This window comes from Sciurus vulgaris (genome assembly GCF_902686455.1).
Source record: "Sciurus vulgaris genome assembly, chromosome: 8".
Lineage (NCBI taxonomy): Eukaryota > Metazoa > Chordata > Mammalia > Rodentia > Sciuridae > Sciurus > Sciurus vulgaris.
The window spans coordinates 51,124,561-51,146,453 of NC_136468.1; the positions used below are offsets into that span (position 1 = coordinate 51,124,561).

A 21,893-nucleotide genomic window follows, 5' to 3' on the forward strand; every position below is an offset into this window, starting at 1 on the left:
CCATCCATCTGCAAATAATTGTTACATCAGTGCAACTGTCAGTATACCTGAATGTTTATGCTTGCAAAAATGTTGACTATTTTATTCTGTAAAGTGGTCTATGAAGTGTTCTGTCCTGTTTTTCTGTTTCTCAAATAAATTCCTTTTAATGTAAATAAATGTTTTAAATAATTTTAATTTTTTTCCAGAATGACATTTTTAGGATTTTGATCTTTTAGGATTTTAAAAATTTGGGATTATGGTGTTCAGGATTATGTCTCTTGGGGTTATGGCCCAAACGCACTTTAGTGACTCAAGAAGTATCAGGATGAAGACAGGTCTGAAAGTAGGAAGCCCAGATACATTGCAGTAATGCAAACAAGAGAGGATCAAGGCTTTACCACCCTAAGGCTGTGGGATAGGAATGGAGAAATTATTTATTTATTTATTTTTTTTTTTTTTGCGGTGCTGGGGATTGAACCCAGGGCCTTGTGCTTGTGGGGCAGGTACTCTACCAACTGAGCTATATCCCCAGCCCGGAATGGAGAAAATTTTAAGGTGGGAGAATTATAGGATTTGATGCTTGATTAGATGTGAAGTATGAAGGAAGAGGAAAGCAGGGTGCATAGAGGTGCACTTCCTACACGGGCATTATAGGAGGGCAGGTTGGCAGAGGGGTGGGAGAAGATAAGGAGTTTGACTTTAGATATTACTGACTCCGAGAAGGATGTTAGATGTCTACGTAGAGGTATTTAGTAGGCAATTGGATATTCCTATTCATTCCCCGAGGGCCTTGCAGTTTTGTTTCTCACTCTGTAACCCTAAGCTTAGTCCAAAACCTAGCTCTAAACCTTAATTGAATAAACAAACGAATCTCATCAGGAGTTAGTAATTTGGAAGAAGGGTTCAATTTGGTGGTCATCTTAGAGCGTCTGCAACATCGCAGGAGTTTGATGATGGCTGCAGGATTGAACTCCCGCTTCAAAATCTGTCTGGATAATAAACCTTTGGAATGACAGGCACTCTTGGAAATGTGGCCTCGGACAGACCACTACTTTTTATAACATCTACGTTTATTTTGAAGACTTTTTTTAATTGTACTCCAGCATACCTAACAGCATTTATTAACTTTATGGTCATACATTAATACCTGTCAAATTGGTTTTAATTGGTGTGGGGCGGGGTTGACCTCATATTTCCACCCCTCAGGTGCTGTCGGCATCTTCACGTCCTCGCTGTTCACGACTCCAAGTTCCAAGCGCTTATCAGGGTTGTCCCGGAATGCCCGGGAACCGGTACCTGAGCTAGGCTAGGCGCGGTCCTTCCGCGAGCCCAGGCAGGGGGCGGCGCTCGAACCACTCCGCCTGCTGACGCGACATAGGCTGAGATCACCTCAGGCGCGCGCCGTGCAATCACAGAGCGCGCCGCCGCCGCCACTCGTAGCCGTACCTCTCGCCCCGAGATCCCTCCGCCGAGCCCCTCCCGCAACGGCTGCCGGCTCGCCGCACCCCAGGCGCGCAGCCCCGGGTGGCCAGCGGTTCTCAGGGAGTGGTCGTCTCTTAAGCCGATTTCTCTTTAATCCCTGGGTCCCTTGTGTCACAGACGCAGCCCGCTTCCTCAAGTCCTATCTCTGGCGCAAGGAGACCTCGGCTTCGTGGAGCACCTCTGAGGGCGTGGCCAGTTGTAGGCTCCGCCCCTTTGGTGACGCATGTGGTGGCGCGCGGCGAGCGGTGGGTGTGGGTAGTACTGGGTTTAGTAGGAGTCCTGAGGTCTGGCGCTCTCCTGACGCCCATCTGTTAGCTGCTCTCGCTCCACCTGCTCCGAGGAGCGGCGGCGACCTTGGCCTCCAGTGTCTCCGGTGGAGCGAAGCGGCGTCCGGGATGGTGTTGCTTGGCTTCCTGCAGGCTGGCGGGTCCGTGCTGGGACAGGCAATGGAGCGGGTGACTGGAGGCAACCTCCTGTCCACGCTGCTGATCGCCTGCGCCTTCACACTCAGCCTGGTTTATCTGCTTCGCCTCGCTGTCAGCCACCTGGTCCCACTACCAGCCGGGGCGGTACGTGCAACTTCCATGATCAGGGCGCGGAGATCAGCCACCTCGACGGCGGAAGGGCTGGCATGTACTGTGTTCACGGCGCTGACCCGCTCCTTGGCCAGGCAGCGGGTCTCGGGAGGCGGTCGTCTAGTGGTCCTGTCGCTAGTGACAGCATTGCTGCTGGTGGCTGTGGCAGTCGTGATCGCCGTGGCCTTACTGGCCTCGGTGCTTGGGGCCGTGCTGGCGTCGTGATTCCAGTGGTGGTCGTGGTGGCTCTAGCCGCGTGGCTGGTACTGGCCGGTGTCGTGCTTGCTGCTCTTGTAATCAGAGCGATAACTATGGGCTGCAGCAGTGGTGGCCTTGGCTGTGGTCCTGGTTGTCCTGTGGTTCTGCTGGCCTTTATTGCAGCATTGGAACTCATAGTGAAGGCCTTGATGGCGATGCTATTGGTAGCTGCCGTCTTCCAGGAGGCTGCTTTGTGTGGTTCAGTGACCTGTGGGCCATGGCATTGGCCCTAATGGCAGTCCCTGTCCAGAGGGATGTGTTAAGTTTGCGAATGACGTGGTGATTAGAGTGTGGTAAAAGCTTTCCTTTAGTGTTAAAATGTCAGTTTCTCTGATTTAACAACTTCTTTGACCACCACCTTTAAATCTTACAAATATTTTTGATCAGTACACCGTTAGCAATTGAAAACGACTCTGACAATGCATTGTACATTGGATTTAGCTCAAAGTTCTAAATAGCTTTTAAAATAACTTACCATACAGGAAGGAGGCAAAGTTACTTAAATAGTTCCCTTTTTTCTTTTACTTATTTTTTTAAATATATTTTTTAGTTGTAGGTGGACACAATACCTTTATTTTGTTTTTATGTGGTGCTGAGGATGGAAACCAGGGCCTCATAGGCTTGCGCTCTACCACTGAGCCACAACTCCAGCCCCATAGTTCCCTTCTTTCTATACCTGAAGTTACTGTTTGGCTTTTTCTGTTCCTTCCTTAGTCAAGATTCTAGGATTAAAATTGCGAGTGGTTGAAGTGAAGAAATAATGGCTTTATTTCCTTGTTTGCTTGCTTGCTTGCCTTTTCTTTTTCTACTAATGGTTAGAAAAGTTGCCTTTAGCCACCAGTAATGTTGTACATTCTTGATAGTGGCCAATCTTTTTTAAAATTGCAGTATCTTTCTGTTTCTCTAGTCATTTATCTTATACCATGTTTTGAGTTTCTCTTCTTTTTAACTATAGGTACTCACCTAAGATACTGACAGTTTGGCTGTTCTTAAAGTTACTTTGGATGCTTCACTTTTTGATAACTTTTTAAAGTATTAATAGCAAATTTCATTTAATTGGTCACGGAACTAAAGTGGATTTTTCTCTTAAAATGAGAATTTATTTTTTTTTTGTTTTCTCTTGCAGAAAAGTCCACCATACATTTTCTCTCCAATTCCATTCCTTGGGCATGCCGTAGCATTTGGGAAAAGTCCAATTGAATTCCTAGAAAATGCATATGAGAAGGTAAGTCTTCCAAATAATTAGAGGAAAAGAAACTAGTTTAGATAAATGCTTTTCAATGTTTTATTTTTTTAGTTGTCAGTGGATCTTTATTTTTATTTATTTATATGTGGTTCTGAGGATTGAACCCAGTGCTTCACACATGCTAGGCAAGCTCTCTACCGCTGAGCCACAACCCCAGCCCTCAAAGTTTTCTTTTAAATGGCAGCACATTGAAAAAAAAAATTGTGATCTTACACTTATTGGCGGTGTAGAAACCATAAAATTGATGCTGCTCTGGTTTAAGACATTGGAGAGGCCTTTAAAACCTACCCTTTTAGGTTCTCCCCATGTCCTGGGGGTAGTCCTCTGAGATACAACTAAGAAAACTTGTAGTTCTGGGAACTTAGGGTATAAAAACTACTGTTCTAAAGTTCGTTTTTACTGAATATAGTTAAAATTGACCCTCACCTTTCTTAACCATGCATCTGAAGTTTTCTAACTTGCTCCATACATGTCGGTGATTTCATTCCCACTTGGATGTCCCATATGATATCATGAGCACTCAAATCTTTGCCCTTCTCTTTTCTAAGGAGTTTTCCTATATCAATTTAACTGTTTATTCCACAGTCCTACTTTAGATCAATTAACTATTATACCTGATAATCTTAACTTAGGCCCCTTCTGGTTTGCTTGTGCAACTGCTTTGACTATAACCATTTATTTTTTAGGGGGGCAGGTACTGGGGATTGAACTCAGGGGCACTTGACCACTGAGCCACATCTCCAGTCCTATTTTGTATTGTATTTTGAGATAAGGTCTCACTGAGTTGCTTTTGCTGAGGGTGGCTTTGAACACAAGATCTTCCTGCCTCAGCCTCTTGAGCCTCTGGGATTACAGGTGTACACCACCGTGCCTGACTGACTATAATCATTCTTTAACTTCAGTAGATCTTCTACTTCATTTTGTCCTCATTTACTGTTCTCAACTTGTCAGCCTTGTTTCTTCCTTTTTCTACTTTGGTTCTGGATCCCACTATTTCAGTTACGTTCTTTCTAATAGTTTCTTTGCCCCTACATCTTGTTTCTGGGCTTATCTGGCAGAATTAACTGGGGTGTATGTGTAGGGGAGGTAATTGCTCATTTTCTTCTTCCCTGTGCTAGGTTAATTTCTTCCTGATTGCCTACCTTGCATGAAATTTGAATTCTGCTCAATAGTTCTTTGATGTTCCCATGAATGCCTTAGTTTCCCACTTTTCTCAATGAAGAATGCAAACCTTCACTTTTCTAAACTTCTGAATCTTTTTACCTCTCCATCAAAGTAGATAACTTTGTCTTCTATTTAAAGAGTGATTAAAAGCTCTCCAGTGAGAACTCAGTTTTGAACATACAAATCTACTTGTCTGTATTCTCTTTCTTCCTATCACAATAATAATTTAAAACATTTACTTTGTGTCGTGATTTGATGTTTTATGTAAGTTTTTTTCCTTGAAGCACCATAAAGACTTCAGGGTATATCAATTGTATAACAAAACTGTGAAACAGTGATTATATAATTTGTTCTTGGGCTCTTTGCTAGCCAGCAGCAGGTTAATATCTGCACAAAGTCTGATTTCTGGGCCTATGGATGCTTTTAATAATGATGATGGTGGTGGTAATAATAATAGTAGAAAATAAGTCACATTTACTGTAGCTATGGCACTTCTTTGCCCTCTGTATAATTTATATAAATTATGTATATAACATATAATTTTGGGCTAGATATATAGCTCAGTTATAGAGCACTGGCCTAGCATGTGTGAGGAATCCCCAGCACTGCAGAAATAAATAAGCAAATAAGTAATCTTAACAATAGCTCTGTTGATTGAGTTCTGTTTTTTTTATTTATTTATTTATTTTTATTACCATTTTATAGATGAGGGAAACTGAAGCACAGAGGTTAATTTTCTGACTATAGGACTACGGTCACATAGCTAGTAGTAGGTGGAGGAGCTGGGACTTGAATCTAGGCAGTTTGGCTTTAGAATCTGGTGTTCTAGCTTACTATGTACTATCATCTTAATTTTATAAAATTTTCACCTCCTGTTGGAGGCCAACCTCTCTATCCCTCATTTGTCCCACAACATTATACTATTTCTTCTCTCAATATATATCTTCTCTCTTATGTGAATCTTTCCCTTTTTCTCTGAAAAATTCTCAATGTCATGTATTTAAGAAGGTCAAAGCTTCTCTTAACCTCTGTCTTCTTTCCATGACTTGTCTATTCGCTGTTTTCACAACTCCTGTTTACGTACTTATCAGTCCACCCTAGTCTTTTCTCACTCCTTCACCAGTGAGATTTATGTCACTAATCCAGTGAACTTGGCTTCTTTGACTACTTTTTTTCCAACTCACTTGTGGGTAGATGGCTGGCTGTTTCCTGTTGGGGTTCTCTGAGGTTTGGTCCTACATTTCTGTTTTCTAGGTGATCTTGTCTACTTGCAGTTTTTAGTTACTGGCCATGTGTAGATGTGTGTAGCCTGGGTTTCTTCTCTTGAGTTATAAACCTGGATGTCCAACTTTCATATGATTCTTCTTAGTTAGCTCCAAGTCATCTGAAATCCAGTATTTCTAATTTTTAACCACTGAGTTTTCGCTCTGTAATCCTGGTTCTACTCTTTCTTTCTTTTTTTTTTTTTTTGTAGTTTTATACTAAAAGCATAAAATTCCTTTTTTTGTTGTTTTTTGTTTGTTTGTTTGTTTTTTGTTTTTGTGGTGCTGGGGATTGAACCCAGGGCCTTGTGCATGCAAGGTAGGCACTCTACCCAACTGAGCTATATCCCCAGCCCTAAAATTCCTTCTTGATAACTTCGCTCTCCATCAGTCTCCCACCATGTCTGCAGATTCTGTCTCCAGAATAACTTGTTTATCTGTCTTCTTCTGTTTCCACTATTTCACCATTATCCTTTGCTAAGTACTTGTCATCAGATTTCTGCATGTCTTCTGACTGGTTCTCTGAAATCCCTTCTCCTATCCCCCATTCTTTGCACATAGCAGACAGAGGGCTCTTTTCCAGTGTACATAGATCAATGGCCTTCCCCACATAGTTTAAAACTCTCAACCTGGGGTTGTGGCTCAGTGGTAGAGAGCACTTGCCTCGCATGTGTGAGGCACTGGGTTCGATTCTCAGCATCTCATATAAATAAATAAACAAATATCCATTGACAAAATATTAAAAAAAAAAAAACAAAAAAACACCTTCAAGTCTTCCTATGTTTGTAAAAAAAAAAAAAAAAAAACTTCCTTAATATGATTTATCAGGTTTTTTGTAGTCTGTACTTAAACTTGACTCTCATCCCATCCTTTCCCTCTTTTTCTCGCACCTTTAAGCCCTTTTGTGCATTTTTGACTGCCAAGTTAACTCCTACCCATCCTTGAAGTTTCAGCCCAGGTGTCTGTTTCTTCTTAGGTGCACCCTTTTTAGGTTCTCTCATCAGAGGGTTGCTTTCCTTTGTGTAATATTTGTCACATTTGCAATTTTATATTTGTTAATGTTGATTATTTGATAAGTTTGTATCTTTTCCAAGGGTAAAGAGTCTGACAATATTTTTGTTTGTGATTATATTCCCAAAGCCTAGTCTTTAATAATAATAAAAACATTTCAAGGTAAAACTTTTAATACCTAACAAAATTTAACAACAAGCCCTATAGGATCATGGATCACTCATATCAGGACACTGGAGTCTTAAGTGTCTCTCCCTTAAGCCCTGCTTCTCCTGAGAGGCCCACCTGAAGTGCTAAGGTGGTAGTCAATGACAGGTAAGGTCCTCAGAGGAGGACAACCTAAGACAGGCACACTTTGAGTAAGGTGGAACCCCAAACTGCTAGGGTGATGTTCCATGATGGGTAAGACCCTCCCAGGGGCAACCTAAGACAGATACACCCTTAATATAAAACAAAAATGGGGGATATGTTGATACTAATGACATGTTAACTAACTCAGGCTGACTCCTTACTCCCTGGCAAGTGAGCAAGATCAAGGCCTCAAAGGCGGTTTCAAAAGTTAATGATGGAGGCTGGGGAGATAGCTCAGTTGGTAGAGTGCTTGCCTTGCAAGCACAAGGCCCTGGGTTCAATCCCCAGCACCGCAAAAAAAAAAAAAAAAAGTTAAAGACGATAAAATCGGACCACCATCAGGGATTGGTTAACAACAGTTCCCCAAATGTGATCAGCTCATGCTTGCCATATAGTCCTGTGGAGACTCTCACCTGTGTGAACCCCTGTGCCTTGCTGACCTTTAAGCTGATTGGTTCCTGCCTAGCCTCCACCCTACATAAAAGCTGTGTGACTTCCTCAATAAATGAGTTCCTGCTGTGAGAAAAAAAAAAAAATAATAACAGTAACAACAAAATGAAACCATTCAGCATTGGTGAGAGTGTAAAACTGATAACTAAATAAACTTCCAGTGTCTTCACATAGAAAGTACTGTAGAAAATATTTTGAGTACCCCTGGAAGTTTTTTTTAGCCAGGGTAGAAATGTGTATTTTAGAGGTGTTCTATAAAGATGTTCATTGCAGAATTATCCATGATAAAAACCAACATAAAAAACAGAACCCTGATATATTATCCATATGTCCAAAATGATAAAGCAATTTAAGTGTAAGTTAACATTGTGATGTCTAATGATAGAAAAAAGTAGATATTTAGTGTTTTAATAATAGAAAATATTTTCAATATAAACAAAAGCAGAATAAAAAGTCGTATTTATACTACATTTGCAATTGGATGAAAATAATTATAAATTGGACAAAGATGGGAAGGAAAAGTATGGCAAGATAAAAATAATTTGTTTTAAGGTTTATGAGTGTTGATTTTTTCAATTTTTTTGTGATTTAAGAAATTAATATCTTGGTGCTTTGGATCTTTTTGTAATATAACTCTGGATACTCTTCTCTTTCTAGTATGGACCTGTATTTAGTTTTACCATGGTGGGGAAGACATTTACTTACCTTTTGGGGAGTGATGCTGCTGCACTGTTTTTTAATAGTAAAAATGAAGACCTGAATGCTGAGGAGGTCTATAGCCGTCTTACAACACCTGTGTTTGGAAAGGGAGTTGGATATGATGTGCCTAATGCAGTAAGTGACACTTATTTTGAATAAAGACCCCTTACTACATTCTTAATACAATAGTTCTATCTAGTAGTGTAATATTATACATTTAAAATGTAGAAATAATTTATTCCTTGGTTCAGAAAATATGAAGAAACATGATACATTTCAAAGAAGAAAAACAAAACCATGTGTAACTCATAAGGAATTTTGCATTTTGTTTTATATTTGCTGGCATAGGCTAAGTAATTTTAAAGGGCTTCCTACACACAGAAATGGAATAAACAATCACTTAACATATTGGGTTTTGCTCTGAGGAGGTAACAAGTAAATCCTATTATTTCATCAAAAGGACTTCCTATCTACTCATTCCTGTCTGAAATTCTAGCATAACAGCTTTGAGTTAGAAACTGCTGACTTCCCAGGTCCTTTTTTAATGTAGCTATTTCATGTATGAAATATGTTTGTGTTTTTCCCATCTAAAGTAAAAACTGAAGTGTTATAAGTTGGTATAGAACATGAATTAGATAACTGGCCCAGCTGCTTGGTTGTAGGCTCTGACTCTCTCAGTACCTAAGTAGAGTAGTTAAGAATAGACATTAAAATGTTGTTTCTGGGGGTGGGGCAGTTGTGGAGGAATGAATGGTTCTCAAGTTGAAAAGCAAGGGCCTTGGAAAAACCCTAGGATTTATTTACTCATTTTTTTCCCCACACATTTTATTAGACTTCTAAAATATAAATGGCCTTGAGGGATTAGCATTAGTTGTCATATAAATTTATTTTTTAAGACTGTTCTAATTAAACTTCTGGGAAATAGTGTCATGGAGAGATGATAACTTTTTTGGGGGAAATAAAATAGAGTATGCAAGAGGATGAAAATGTCAAAGAATAATGGGCCTTTGGAGATTGTTTTGGCATCTTGGTCGGGTTGGAATACTGGAAGATAACCAGGATAGGAAAAAAGGAACTCTCGAGTATCAGGCAAAGGGACTGTGGGAAGGTAAGGGATTCCCAGTAGATTTCTCTAGGATCCTGGCAGCAGGCACCTTTTTTCTACTTGTTACTTCAGATATATGCATAGGCGCTCTAAGTTACTCACATCTGATACAATTTTTAAAAATTCTTTTACTTTTTTTATTTTCAATTTTCTAGAATATAGGTTTGCATGTTAGAATAACCTAATGGATCTTATGATGAAACAAGCATATATTTTAATATTGTATACCCTTAATTTTTTTTTTATTTGAAGATTTTCTTGGAGCAGAAGAAAATGTTAAAGAATGGCCTTAACATAGCACACTTTAAACAATATGTTTCTATAATTGAAAAAGAAACAAAGGAATACTTTGAAAGTTGGGGAGAAAGTGGAGAAAAAAGTAAGCAAAATGTTTTACATTTGTCCTATTATTCTCTTTTTCTGAGAATTGAAATGTAGTGTGTGTATGGGTGGATATATATAAAGCAGAATACCATGTATGTAGAACTACCTTGGATTTAATGAGAGGGACATTTTCTGATTACCTGGAGTTGCAACTGTGAATCCAATCTTTATATTGGTCTTCAGTAAGTGTTGCCTTCAGAGGCAGTGGCCATATCTATAGCAGGAAGCAGCATCTATTCGCAGGGCAGCAGACCCTCACATTCTGGGTTTGGGCTTCAGCTTCTAGAAAAGGTCTAGAAACTTGGTTTTATTTTTAGGATACCTAAAGTCAATGTGATACACACACACACACACACAGACACACACACACACATGTCATGGTATACATAATTATATATAGGTTTTATAATTTTGTATATATATACATACACATATAGAACTGTATAACCTATAATAAATATATATTAATGTAAATAATGTATAATATATTAATGTCAGTGATATATTACTAACATATAATACATATATACAAATATATATTATATACAGATGTTTTGATGTGATGATTTTTCTAACTATACAAAAAGCTGATGTATACATTAGAATGCCAATTTAATAAATATACAAGACATATAATTATAGCATCAAGAAGACCAAAATATTTACTGATTTGTTTTTGGCAGATCTAATTGGGAAGCCAAATGCTATTTAGAAGTTCATTTGGTGAATGTGGAATTAGGGAATAGGGAATTAATTGGATGAACCTTATGACTTGTATCATCAAATTGTGTATGCTGGATGCATGTCTCTGATGTTGGTATGTGCCGGTTGGTAATGAGTTATAGTTTTCTTTTATGTGTAGCCAACACTTCAGTTTTTAGTCCTGATCTTCCTACATTTGACTTGGAAGAAATCCAGTCTTGGGTCTTAGACTACCATTCCTTGAGAAAGTACCTCATTATTGTCCTCATATGCTCTAAATGACCTTTTTGCTCTTTTTTTTGTGTGGTGACCTGGAAATAAGAGAACCACATTTATTTTAATATCCATTTTGATGAAGAATTGCTCATGAATGAGGTCTAGAGATGCCTTTGTAGAGAGACCCGGTATGTCCCATAATTTGGCTTATCACTTTTATTACCTTCAGTGTTCTGCATAGCCACATCATCTGTGAGAAGACTTTTTTTGTTAATGGGATCTTGTTTGTTCTTGAGTTTTTTAAATTCTTAATTCTCCTTAACAATCCCTTTATATCTTCAAGAAAACAATCTTTAAAGTCTTTGGAAATAGTAATGAAAATGCTCTTTTATCCCCTAGATGTGTTTGAAGCTCTTTCTGAGCTCATAATTTTAACAGCCAGCCATTGTTTACATGGAAAGGAAATCAGAAGTCAACTGAATGAGAAGGTGGCACAGCTGTATGCAGATTTGGATGGAGGTTTTAGTCATGCAGCCTGGCTGTTGCCAGGTTGGTTGCCGCTGCCTAGTTTCAGGTATGAATAAAGAAGATAATCACTCTAATTTAATTTTGTGCAATTACTTTAATGTTAGTATGCTTTCAGATTTGGGCAGAATATGAATTGCCATCTTGTAGAGTATGACTTTTTTTTAAATTTTGTTTGTTTGTTTGTTTTTGGTGGTCCTGGGGAGTCAAACCCCTGGCCTTGTGCATGCTAGGCAGGCACTCTACCAACTGAGCTATATCCCCAGCCCCTGACTTTATTTTTTTTAAATATTCTTTTTTTTTTTTGCAGTGCTGGGGATCAAACCCAGGGCCTTGTGCTTGCAAGGCAAGCACTCTACCAGCTGAGCTATCTCCCCAGCCCCCTAAAAATATTCTTATTTTTAAATACAGACGCAGAGACAGAGCTCATCGAGAGATCAAGAATATTTTCTATAAGGCAATCCAGAAACGCAGGCAGTCAGAGGAAAAAATTGATGACATTCTTCAAACTCTGTTAGATTCTGCGTACAAGTAAGAGCTTTTCAGATCACATATTAAGTTGAAATCAGAAACTACACATTAAAACATGGTTAAATAGCATTTCCAGTTAGAAAATAAGGATGTTGGAAAAGTAAGTCAGTAGCTATGACCTTTGGGACTTTTAAAATTGCTGACACATATGATATTGGGATCTCATGCTTTACTGGCATCCCAGTGACTAGGCCTGGCGAAAATATGCTAATAAATGGTAGTGAAGTCTTTTGTAACCAAAATCATGTTTGCTGCTGGTTGACTCTTTGAGGGGGAAAAATACTCTTGAGTTGTAGGCAGATGAAAGAGGGTATTTATATTATACATAAAGTATTTGTTATGACCTTTTATTTAAAGGTTGAGGCATGATACATGTCTGCCAAAATGTTAAGTTTGTGCATGTGGTTCATTCCGTAGGGATGGGCATCCTTTGACAGATGATGAAATAGCAGGGATGCTGATTGGACTCCTCTTGGCAGGGCAGCATACATCCTCTACTACTAGTGCCTGGATGGGCTTCTTTTTGGCCAGAGATAAAACACTTCAAGAAAAATGTTATTCAGAACAGCGTACAGTCTGCGGGGAGGATCTTCCTCCTTTAACTTATGACCAGGTTGGTTGGATTTTTCAGTTCCTTGATGCCTTGAAACTTCCGAGTATCTGTGGCTAATTTGTCACCAATAAAGGGAGACGTTGAGGTTTTCTGTATTTACATTTTAGCTTAAATTGATAAACTGCTTTATTTTAGAAAATTTCCCATTTCCTTGCCTAAAATATCCTGTTACTGCTTCTTTTCTTTAAACTTTATCAGATATGTTTTAGATGATTCCTGAGAGATCTCTGGAGTTGTTTCTTTGGTACTTGTTGTTTTTTTTTTTTTTTTTTTTTAATTTTATTTTTAGTTATAGATGGACCCAATACCTTTATTTTATTTATTTATTTTTATGTGATGCTGAGGATTGAACCCAGTGCCTCACACATACTAGGCAAGTGCTCTGCCACTGAGCTTCAACCCCAACCTGGTACTTCTTGACTTTAAAGTCTGTGTTATAGAAGCCTCTGAATTATTGTGTCCAGAAAGGCCTGTGCTTGGGCACAGTAGTAATGGACTCTAGAAATCCACAAATACTGCACATGGCTTGCTGGCAGAAAAGAGAGAAGGGACTCACCACACAACCTGAGATTCTACCTTTGAAGCAGACCCTGGTCATACCCTCTTCCTGTTATTTTTTTGTGTTTGGTTCTTTATTAATATGGTATATTACATTGATTTTCAGATATTATTATTTTCCTGGGATAAATCCTACTTTGTCATATAGTCATTTCCATATGTTGCTGGATTTTGTTTGCTAATGTTTTATTGAGGATTTTTGCATGTATATTCATAAGGGATATTTGTAGTTTTATTATGTTGTCTTTGGCTCTGGTATCAGGGTCATACTGTTCTTGACTTTGAAAGTATCTTTCTCCTGTTTTTCTGAAGACTTAGATTGGTATTAATTCTTTTTTACATATCTGATAAAATTCACCATTAAATCCATCAGTCTGTGCTTTTCTTTGTGAGAAGTTTCTTGATTACAAATTTAATCTCTTTACTTATTATAGGTATATTCAGATGTTCTTTTTTGGGGGGAGGGGTGCCAGATTCTCTAGATTGTGGCTTTTAAGGAACTTGTTCATTTCATCTTGTCATATATTTGTTCATAGTATTATTTTATAATCATTATTTTTGAAAGATCAGTAGTGATATCCTTCTCTTTTTAAATCTCGATTTTAGTAACCTTTTAAATACCAATATTTTAATGGATTTAAACTAACACCATAAAATCGGTCCACTTTAAAGTGTAAAATTTTGTGTTTTTTAGTATACTTAGAGTTGGGAAATCATCATCACAATTTAATTTTAGAATGTTTACATCACTCACAAAAGAGGCAGTACCCATTAGCAGTCATGTTCCATTTCCCCTGTGCCTTATCTCTGGCAACCAAGAATCACTAGTCAGTTTACTATAATGAAACACCTGAGATTGGGTACTTGATAAAGAAAAAGGATTTATTTAGCTCACGTAAATATATATGAATATATATAAATATAATATTATAAATATATATATATTTATAAATATATATTTATATTATTTATATATTATATATAAATATATTATATATTGTATATTTATATTATTTATATATTATAAATAAGTATTATTATTAATAAATATTATTATTATTATTTTTATTTTAAATGGGAGGATCAAAGACCAAATAGCATGCACTGGTTCTGGCAAGGGCCTCTTGGCTGTACATATCATGTCAGATGGCATCATGGCAGGAGTGGTAAGAGTGAGAGCTCACATAGTGAGAGAGGAAGCCAGAGCAGGAGTAGGGATTATCTTGCTCTTTCTGTAATAGCCTTCTTTCAAAAATTAACTCAGGGTCTCTTGAAAATTACCTTAATCTCTTCGAAGGACAATACCTCCACTAGTTCCCACCTCTTAAAGGTCCTGTCACCTCTTATCTTCACACTGGGGATTAACTTTTCAACACATGAAACTCTGGGGACACACATAAGTGTTATCCAAACCATAGCAGCATGTTAAGTTTCATCCATGTTGTAGTGTGTATCAGTACTGCAATCTTTATCACTAATAATATATGGATAGGCTGTATTTTGTTTATGCATTCATCAGTTTATTTGGGTTGTTTCCACCTTTTAAGTTTTATGAATAATGTCCCTTTAAATGTTTGGGTACTGATTTTGAGTGGACATTTGTTTTCACTTTTGTGGGGTGCATGCCTAAGAGTAGAATTACTGGTCGTGTGACATATTTTTTATACTTAACATTTTTAAGAACTTCTAGACTGTTTTGCAAGTGATTGTTCCACTTTTCAATCCCATCAACTGTGTGAGGGTTTTGATTTCGTCGAATCCTTGTCGAACTTGTTATTGCCTGACTTTTTGTTTATAATGGTGTGAAGTGGTATTTTGTTTCTGTTTTTTTTTTATCCTTGATATCTTCTTTGACCTTAATGTATCTTCTTTTGAGAAACATCTGTTCAGATCCTGTTCCCATTTTTAAAACAGGCTGTCTTTTTATTGTTGTGTTGTATCAAGGTTATATATTTTTCTTGATGTTCCCTTGGTGTCTAAGAAACCATTGCCTAATCAAAGGGTGCAAAGCTTTTGTCCTGTTTTCTTAACATCTTATAGTTTCATCTCTTAACATTTGGGTCTTTGATCCATTTTGAGTTAATTTCTGCATATAGTGTGAGGTAGAGAACCAGCTTACTTTTTGTTGCATATGGAAATCCAGTTGTCCCAGCACTATTGAAAGGACCATTCTTTCTCCATTGAATGGTCTTGTAAAAAATTGATGATCAATTTAGGACTTTTTCTGGATTCTGAATTTCATTCCATTGATCTCTGTGTTTAGCCTTATGCCATTAGTATAGGTGTATATTAAGTTTAAATTTGGGAATGTGAGTCCTATAACTTCATTCTTTCCAAGATTGTTTTAGCTCCTTTTAATTCCTTTAATTTCCACATGAATTTTAGAGTCAATTTGTCGATTTCTGCAAAGAAGCTAGTGGTAGTGATTGCATTGTATCCACTTGTAAATTTGGGAGCATTGCCTTATTAATTTTTGTCTTTAGACCCATGAACATGGGGTGTCTTTCATTCTTTTAGGTCTTTTAGTGAACAAGAATTACACTTTCATTAAATATATTCTTACGTATTTTGTTCTTTTTGATGTTATTCTTCTGCCAGTTCAAGTCTGCTATTGAGCCACTCTAGTGAAATTCTTTTTTGTTGTTGTTTTTGACACCAGGGATTAAACCCACATGTGCTCAGCCACTGAGCCACATCCCCAGTTCTTTTTATAGTTTATTTTGAAACAGGGTCTTAGGACCTCACTAAGTTTCTGAGGCTGGCCTCAAACTTATGATCCTCTTGTCTCACCTCCTGAGTCTCTGGGATTACAGGTGTCCACCACTACACCCAGCTATTGAAGTTTTCATTTTGAAGTTCTTATACCTTCTAATCCAGAATTCCTGTTTAAAAACAACAAAACAAAACTCTACTGATAGTCTCTATTCGTTGAGGTTTTGTTTCATACTTAGACATAATTCTTAGACATAGTTTTCTTTTTTCTTTTTTTGGGAGTGGGGTTCCTTTCTTTTTGTTTTGTTTTTTCTTTTTTGGAATTGGGGATTGAACCCAGGGCTTTGAGAATGTGAGGCAAGTACTTTGCTGCTGAGCTTCATCCCAACTCTAGACATATTTTTCTTTAGTTCTTTGAACCTATTTATAATAGTTCATTTAAAATCTTCTTCTAGTCAATCTAATGTCTGAACTTCTATAGGGACAATTTCTATTAAACTATTTTTGTCCTATACTTCATGTCCTATATTTTATGTCTTATATTTATGTATTATATTCTATGTCCTATATTTTCCTATTTGTGTGTGTGTTTGTGTGTGAGTTTCTAATATTTTTGTTGAAAACTGTATATTTAAAAAATGATGTGGCAACTCTGGAAATCAGATTGCCTCTTCCCTAGGTTTATTGGTGCTAGTTTTTTGGGTAAATGTGTGTATTACTCTTTTTTAGTGACTTTTCTAGATTAATTCTATAAAGTCTGTCTAGTGAAGTCATTGAATTCTTTGCTTATTTACTTTAGTGGCCACCTAATTATTAGAGATTTCTAGCAATGCATTACACAGTAAGTCTCCTTTTTACTGAGGGACTGTATGTGTTGGGAAATATTTATTAACACTTCAGTAGTCAGTTTAAACTCCGCCTTATCCTTCACTTCCTGTGTATGCAAGTCAGCTATAAGTGAGCGATTAGCGCTCCGACAGATCTTATCTGAGCATGTGCATTGCTCCATACATGCATATGGCCTTCAGATTACCTTATGTGGAACTTCCCAAAGTTTCCTGTACACGTCCCATTCCCTAGTTTTTTCTTTTATGCTTTTTGCTCTTGTTAGCTTCAACTGATATCACCACTTCAGATACATGGCATTGTTAAATAATTTCTACTGGATGTTTTTTTGTTGTTGTTGTTTCACTGGGGATCAAACTCAGGGCCTTGTGCTTGCGAGGCAAGCACTCTACCAGCTGAACTATCTCCCCAGCCCTTCTACTGGGTGTTTTTGAAATATTCGTTCTGGCTCCTCTATAGTTGTTAGGCTGCTGTTGTGGCCATGCTGTTGATTTCTGAAGCTACCATGGATCTGGAAGTAGCATTAGTTATACTACCACAAAGCTTATTCATCTCACCAAGATTCAGCTTTTTTTGTTCTTGAATTAACTAATTCCTTTTAGATTATTATATGTCTTTGGCTAATCTAGAGTTTTGAAAAGTTGACTTTGATTTTTGTTAATATTCTCAATTTTTGGTGGAGTGACTTTTGTAGATTCTGGCAATGCCATTCTTCAGGGGTGAATGTCCCTCTTCCTGTTGGCTTGCCCTTCTTTGTTCTCTTGTTGATGGCAGACAGTGGTAGAACATTTTAATCCCGGCTGTCTGTAAACACTTACCTCTGTACTTCTACCCAGAATACAAGCTATCTTGTATTAATCAAGAGGTGAAAATAATTTATGCTGGTAAAGTATGTTAAATATTTGTAAAAAAATCAGGAAATATTTTCTCTTTTTTAGCTCAAGGATCTAAATTTACTTGATCGTTGCATAAAAGAAACATTAAGACTTAGACCTCCTATAATGACCTTGATGAGACTGGTCAAAACTCCTCAGGTGAGTCTCTTGACTAGATCTCCCCTTCTGTGTTCCTAGAATTTACTTATCAAAATGAAGAAATTTTAAGTATCAAAGAGAACTTTTTAAATCAAAAAGTTAAATAGTCATCACTTCTACATAATTTTTGACTTTATACTAAATATGTGAACATTTTTACATAATTGTAGATAGTATGTATGCTAATTTTCAATGCCAATTATATCTTAATTTTCATTTAACAGTTGAGGTTTTTAAAAATAGAAGTGTATTTTTTCCTTGGTTTTAAAAATAACATTTTCTTATTAAAAAAAAAAAATTCTAACAGTATAAAGTATATAAATCAGATAGTAAAATGGTCCCTGAAATTGACTCTGCCTCTGAGGCATTATGAATGTGTACATACTTCCAACTCGATGTTGGCTTACTTGGAAATCATTTGGAGTTAAAATAATTTTTAACTGGTCTGTCATCTAGCAAGTTTTAAAATATATGTATAACCCAAGTATATGAATACTTTATTATACAATGATTTAATTATTTGGTAGTATTTTAAAATTCTTTAATGAAATGTGTTGCTTTCCTTTGTAGACTGTGGCAGGGTACACCATTCCTCCAGGACATCAGGTGTGTGTTTCTCCCACTGTCAATCAAAGACTTAAAGACTCTTGGGTAGAACGTCTAGACTTCAATCCTGATCGCTACTTACAGGATAACCCAGCATCAGGAGAGAAGTTTGCCTATGTGCCATTTGGAGCAGGTAATACGATTATTTCATGGGCTTGAAATGTTTGTCCTGATAACATGTTTGTCCCTCTCATAAAAAATCCATGTGTTTTTTATTTATAAATAGCCTTCCCTTCATCAAAGGGACATTCCTGCAGATTATTTTAGGAATAGAATCTAAATTGGAAAAATATATTTCATTTGTAGTAAGGGAAACTGATCCTTATAAAATGCTCCGTTACCTTCTAACTGACATAGTTATAGTAGGTCTAATTTTATAGTCATTCTTGTTTTTCTTTATTATAGTGTTTAAAGCTCTTTGCAGATTCTATTTTAAAGAACCATTGGAGTTAGCATACCATTCAGGGAATTATTTCAGGTTAAATATAATAACAGATTACCAGCATTTCAGAAAACAGAACAGTCAGCCTTTAAAATTGAAGCTTTTCGGGCTGGGGATATAGCTCAGTTGGTAGAGTGCTTGCCTTGCAAGCACAAGGCCCTGGGTTCAATCCCCAGCACCACAAAAAAAAAAAAAAAAAATTGAAGCTTTTCTGGATTGTTCATGAATATATTTGCCCTCTGTGAATATCCTCATGATAAAATGGTCTTTTAAGTTAGGGAAGTTGAGCATAAATTTGAAAACTTTATTTTCATAAGATCCTAAAATAAATTAAGAAGATTCTTATTCCTCCATTCCTTGGTACTTGGTATAAATTAAACTGTATTCTATGGCTACTTAGTTGGTCTTTCCAGAGAGATCATTTAAGTGTCAGATGACTTTTTTATCACTAAGGAAAATATATAAACTCTGCTGGGAACTTCAAATTTTAGCTTTATTTAATCAATAACTTGAATAATACAGTATATAACATAAAAGGATAATTGATTGTTAATATTTGGAAGACGCATTAGTTGTGTAGCACAAATTCTGCCCCAGGAGAGGAATCATTTCTAAACTGGCAATTATCTAGCTTCCCCTTCAGGAAATGGGTTGTTCAATTATCTAATATGGCAGCTTATTCCATTTTTGGTCAGCAGTCATTTTTAGAACTTAATATTAAATCAACATTTTATTAATAGTTGGTCTTAATCATGGTCTCTGAAATTATATTGTATATTATCTATGAGATGTTTTGTGATTCAAACCTTTTTGTACATTTAACCAAGATAGATGTTAAACTTCAAAGAAAGTCATTGGAAAAGTCTTTATAATTAGCCAAGTGCCATTTTCCTAAAAACATTGAAAATATTCTGTAATTCTAAACTGTTTTTATCCTTAGTTTATTTGAAGGAAGATTCATTTTTGTTTTTAGATGTTGATAGACCTTTATTCATTTATTTACATGTGGTGTTGAGAATCAAACCCAGTGCCTCACATATGCTAGGCAAGTGCTTTACCACTGAATTACAACTTCAGTCCCAAGATTCATTTTTTAATTGTACTGTTTTTGCATTTGCTGTTCATCTAAAATTATGCAAACAAATATCACTCTAGGCTAAAAGAGGTGAGAAAGAATTTGATTTGATTCTGATGAAAACTTTTTTATTTTTTAAACAGGGCGACATCGTTGTATTGGGGAAAATTTTGCTTATGTTCAAATTAAGACGATATGGTCTACTATGCTTCGTTTATATGAATTTGATCTCATAAATGGATATTTTCCCACTGTGAATTATACAACAATGATTCATACTCCTGAAAACCCAATTATTCGTTACAAACGAAGATCAAAATGAAAAAGGCTGCAAGGAACTAACATGATATATTATTGTAAGCTGCAAAAATTTGAAGAGAATGAAGTTTACGAAACAGCTCTCATAGTATACTGTTTGAGTGTGTAATTCTAAAAGCCAGTTTAACTTATGATTTTAATATTTTATTAACTGAATGATTCTATCAAATCTAATGGCATTTGAAACATTTTATAATAGTTTTGATACTACATGTGCTTTGAGGAAACCAAAGTTTATTAGTAAAAATAATTGTTTAGGGGGATCTAGGTAATTAACAGACTCCAAATAGTATGATTTCCAGGTACTAATTTTAAAAAACTACATCGCTCTTGGCAAATAAGGTTAGGAATTTTCAAATCTGGCCCTAGTTTTACAAGGTATAAAAAGCCCTGGGAAATACATGGAAGGTCATAGTTATTCATTTATCTGGGGAGTTTTTTCTTGTGTGTGTATATAAGAATGGAAGAGTAGGGAATAAACTCAGTTAAAGCTTTGGATTAAAGAGAATAGTATTAATAGTTTTGGTATGATGATATTCAGCAGTGATAGAGTTAAGTTGTAGAAAAATATATCCTTTGAACTTCTAACTGGAAGCACTATTTATTGGAAGTTGAGAGAGATCTAGGACCATGCCTTGATAATCATATTTCCTAAAAGTATTAAATACTAAAAAGACTACCCATGTGTTTTCATATACTAAATATTACATACTTCTCCATCTGATAAAAATCTTGTTCCACAAGGTCACATCTATGTGCACCAAAATCAAGTCCTTAGGGGATAATTTTGTTTTCTCTGGCTCAGTGTTATTCCCTGCCTCCTCCAAAATCCAATTAGGGATGTTTCTATTAGTAGTTCCATTCATTGAAGTAAAACTTTTTTAAAGTATAGGACATGAGATCATGGAACTCTGGCTTTAAGATAAGGTAATATGAAGCAGGTTCTTGGTATTATGGTCATATTCTATAAAGGCTATGTTCAGGAATCAGTTGAACTCAAATTATAACTCGGGGCCTAATTATATGTGATACCTGTAATTTGATCACACAATCTGTTTTTACTACATGAAGTCAAATATTTTCCCTTATGTGTATTACAATTCTGTTTAAGAGGCTGGAAGACTTGTTAAATTCTAATTGTGAAGACCAAATCTCTGTTGTTACAGTTTTTCACATTAAAGTTCTCTCCGAGAAAAATATAGTCTGTGTTCATGAATTGTAAAGTGTGTGCTTCAATGAGTTAGAATTCAGAGAATCAAGGAAACTTGATGGGGAAAATAACATCTTTATTTGCACTAATTTCTAACTGCAATTTAATATTTTCCATTTGTTAATTTAGGCAACAAGCTATGCTCATATTAGCAGTAACCCAATAAATGTGTTAATAGAAATCAGATATTTTCATATCAAATTACAGATCCTTCAGATCTCTTGAAGTATCTAAGTCTCAACACTATTTTGTATATTATCATAATTAGACTCACTGCTAGATTCCATTAATGTTTTATTTTTTTGTACCACAGTTTGACCCCAGGGTTGTTTAACCACTGAACCACATCTCCAGTCTCTTCTTATAGTTTAGAGACAGTCTTGCTGAGTTATTTAGGGCCTCATCAAGTTGCTGAGGATGGCTTTGAACTTGTGATCTTCCTGCCTTAGTCTCCCAAGCTGTGGGATTACAGGTGGCTTAGAGTACTTTAATATTTTAATATGCACTATATCACAATTTTAAAAGTTTAATAATTA

The 21,893-nt window shown here is 36.5% G+C and overlaps 1 protein-coding gene across 1 annotated transcript; it reads left to right on the forward strand.

The window, feature by feature from the left end:
* The first annotated feature begins 1,470 nt into the window (after nt 1–1,470).
* On the forward strand, nt 1,471–21,346 carry CYP51A1 (cytochrome P450 family 51 subfamily A member 1). The gene is made up of 10 exons (XM_079150697.1): nt 1,471–2,033; nt 3,424–3,522; nt 8,439–8,615; nt 9,838–9,964; nt 11,287–11,461; nt 11,824–11,943; nt 12,361–12,556; nt 17,611–17,706; nt 18,277–18,445; nt 19,973–21,346. The coding sequence occupies exons 1-10, from the start codon at nt 1,860–1,862 to the stop codon at nt 20,149–20,151; spliced, it is 1,512 nt and encodes a 503-aa protein (XP_079006823.1). The 5' UTR covers nt 1,471–1,859; the 3' UTR covers nt 20,152–21,346.
* Nucleotides 21,347–21,893: the final 547 nt, after the last annotated feature.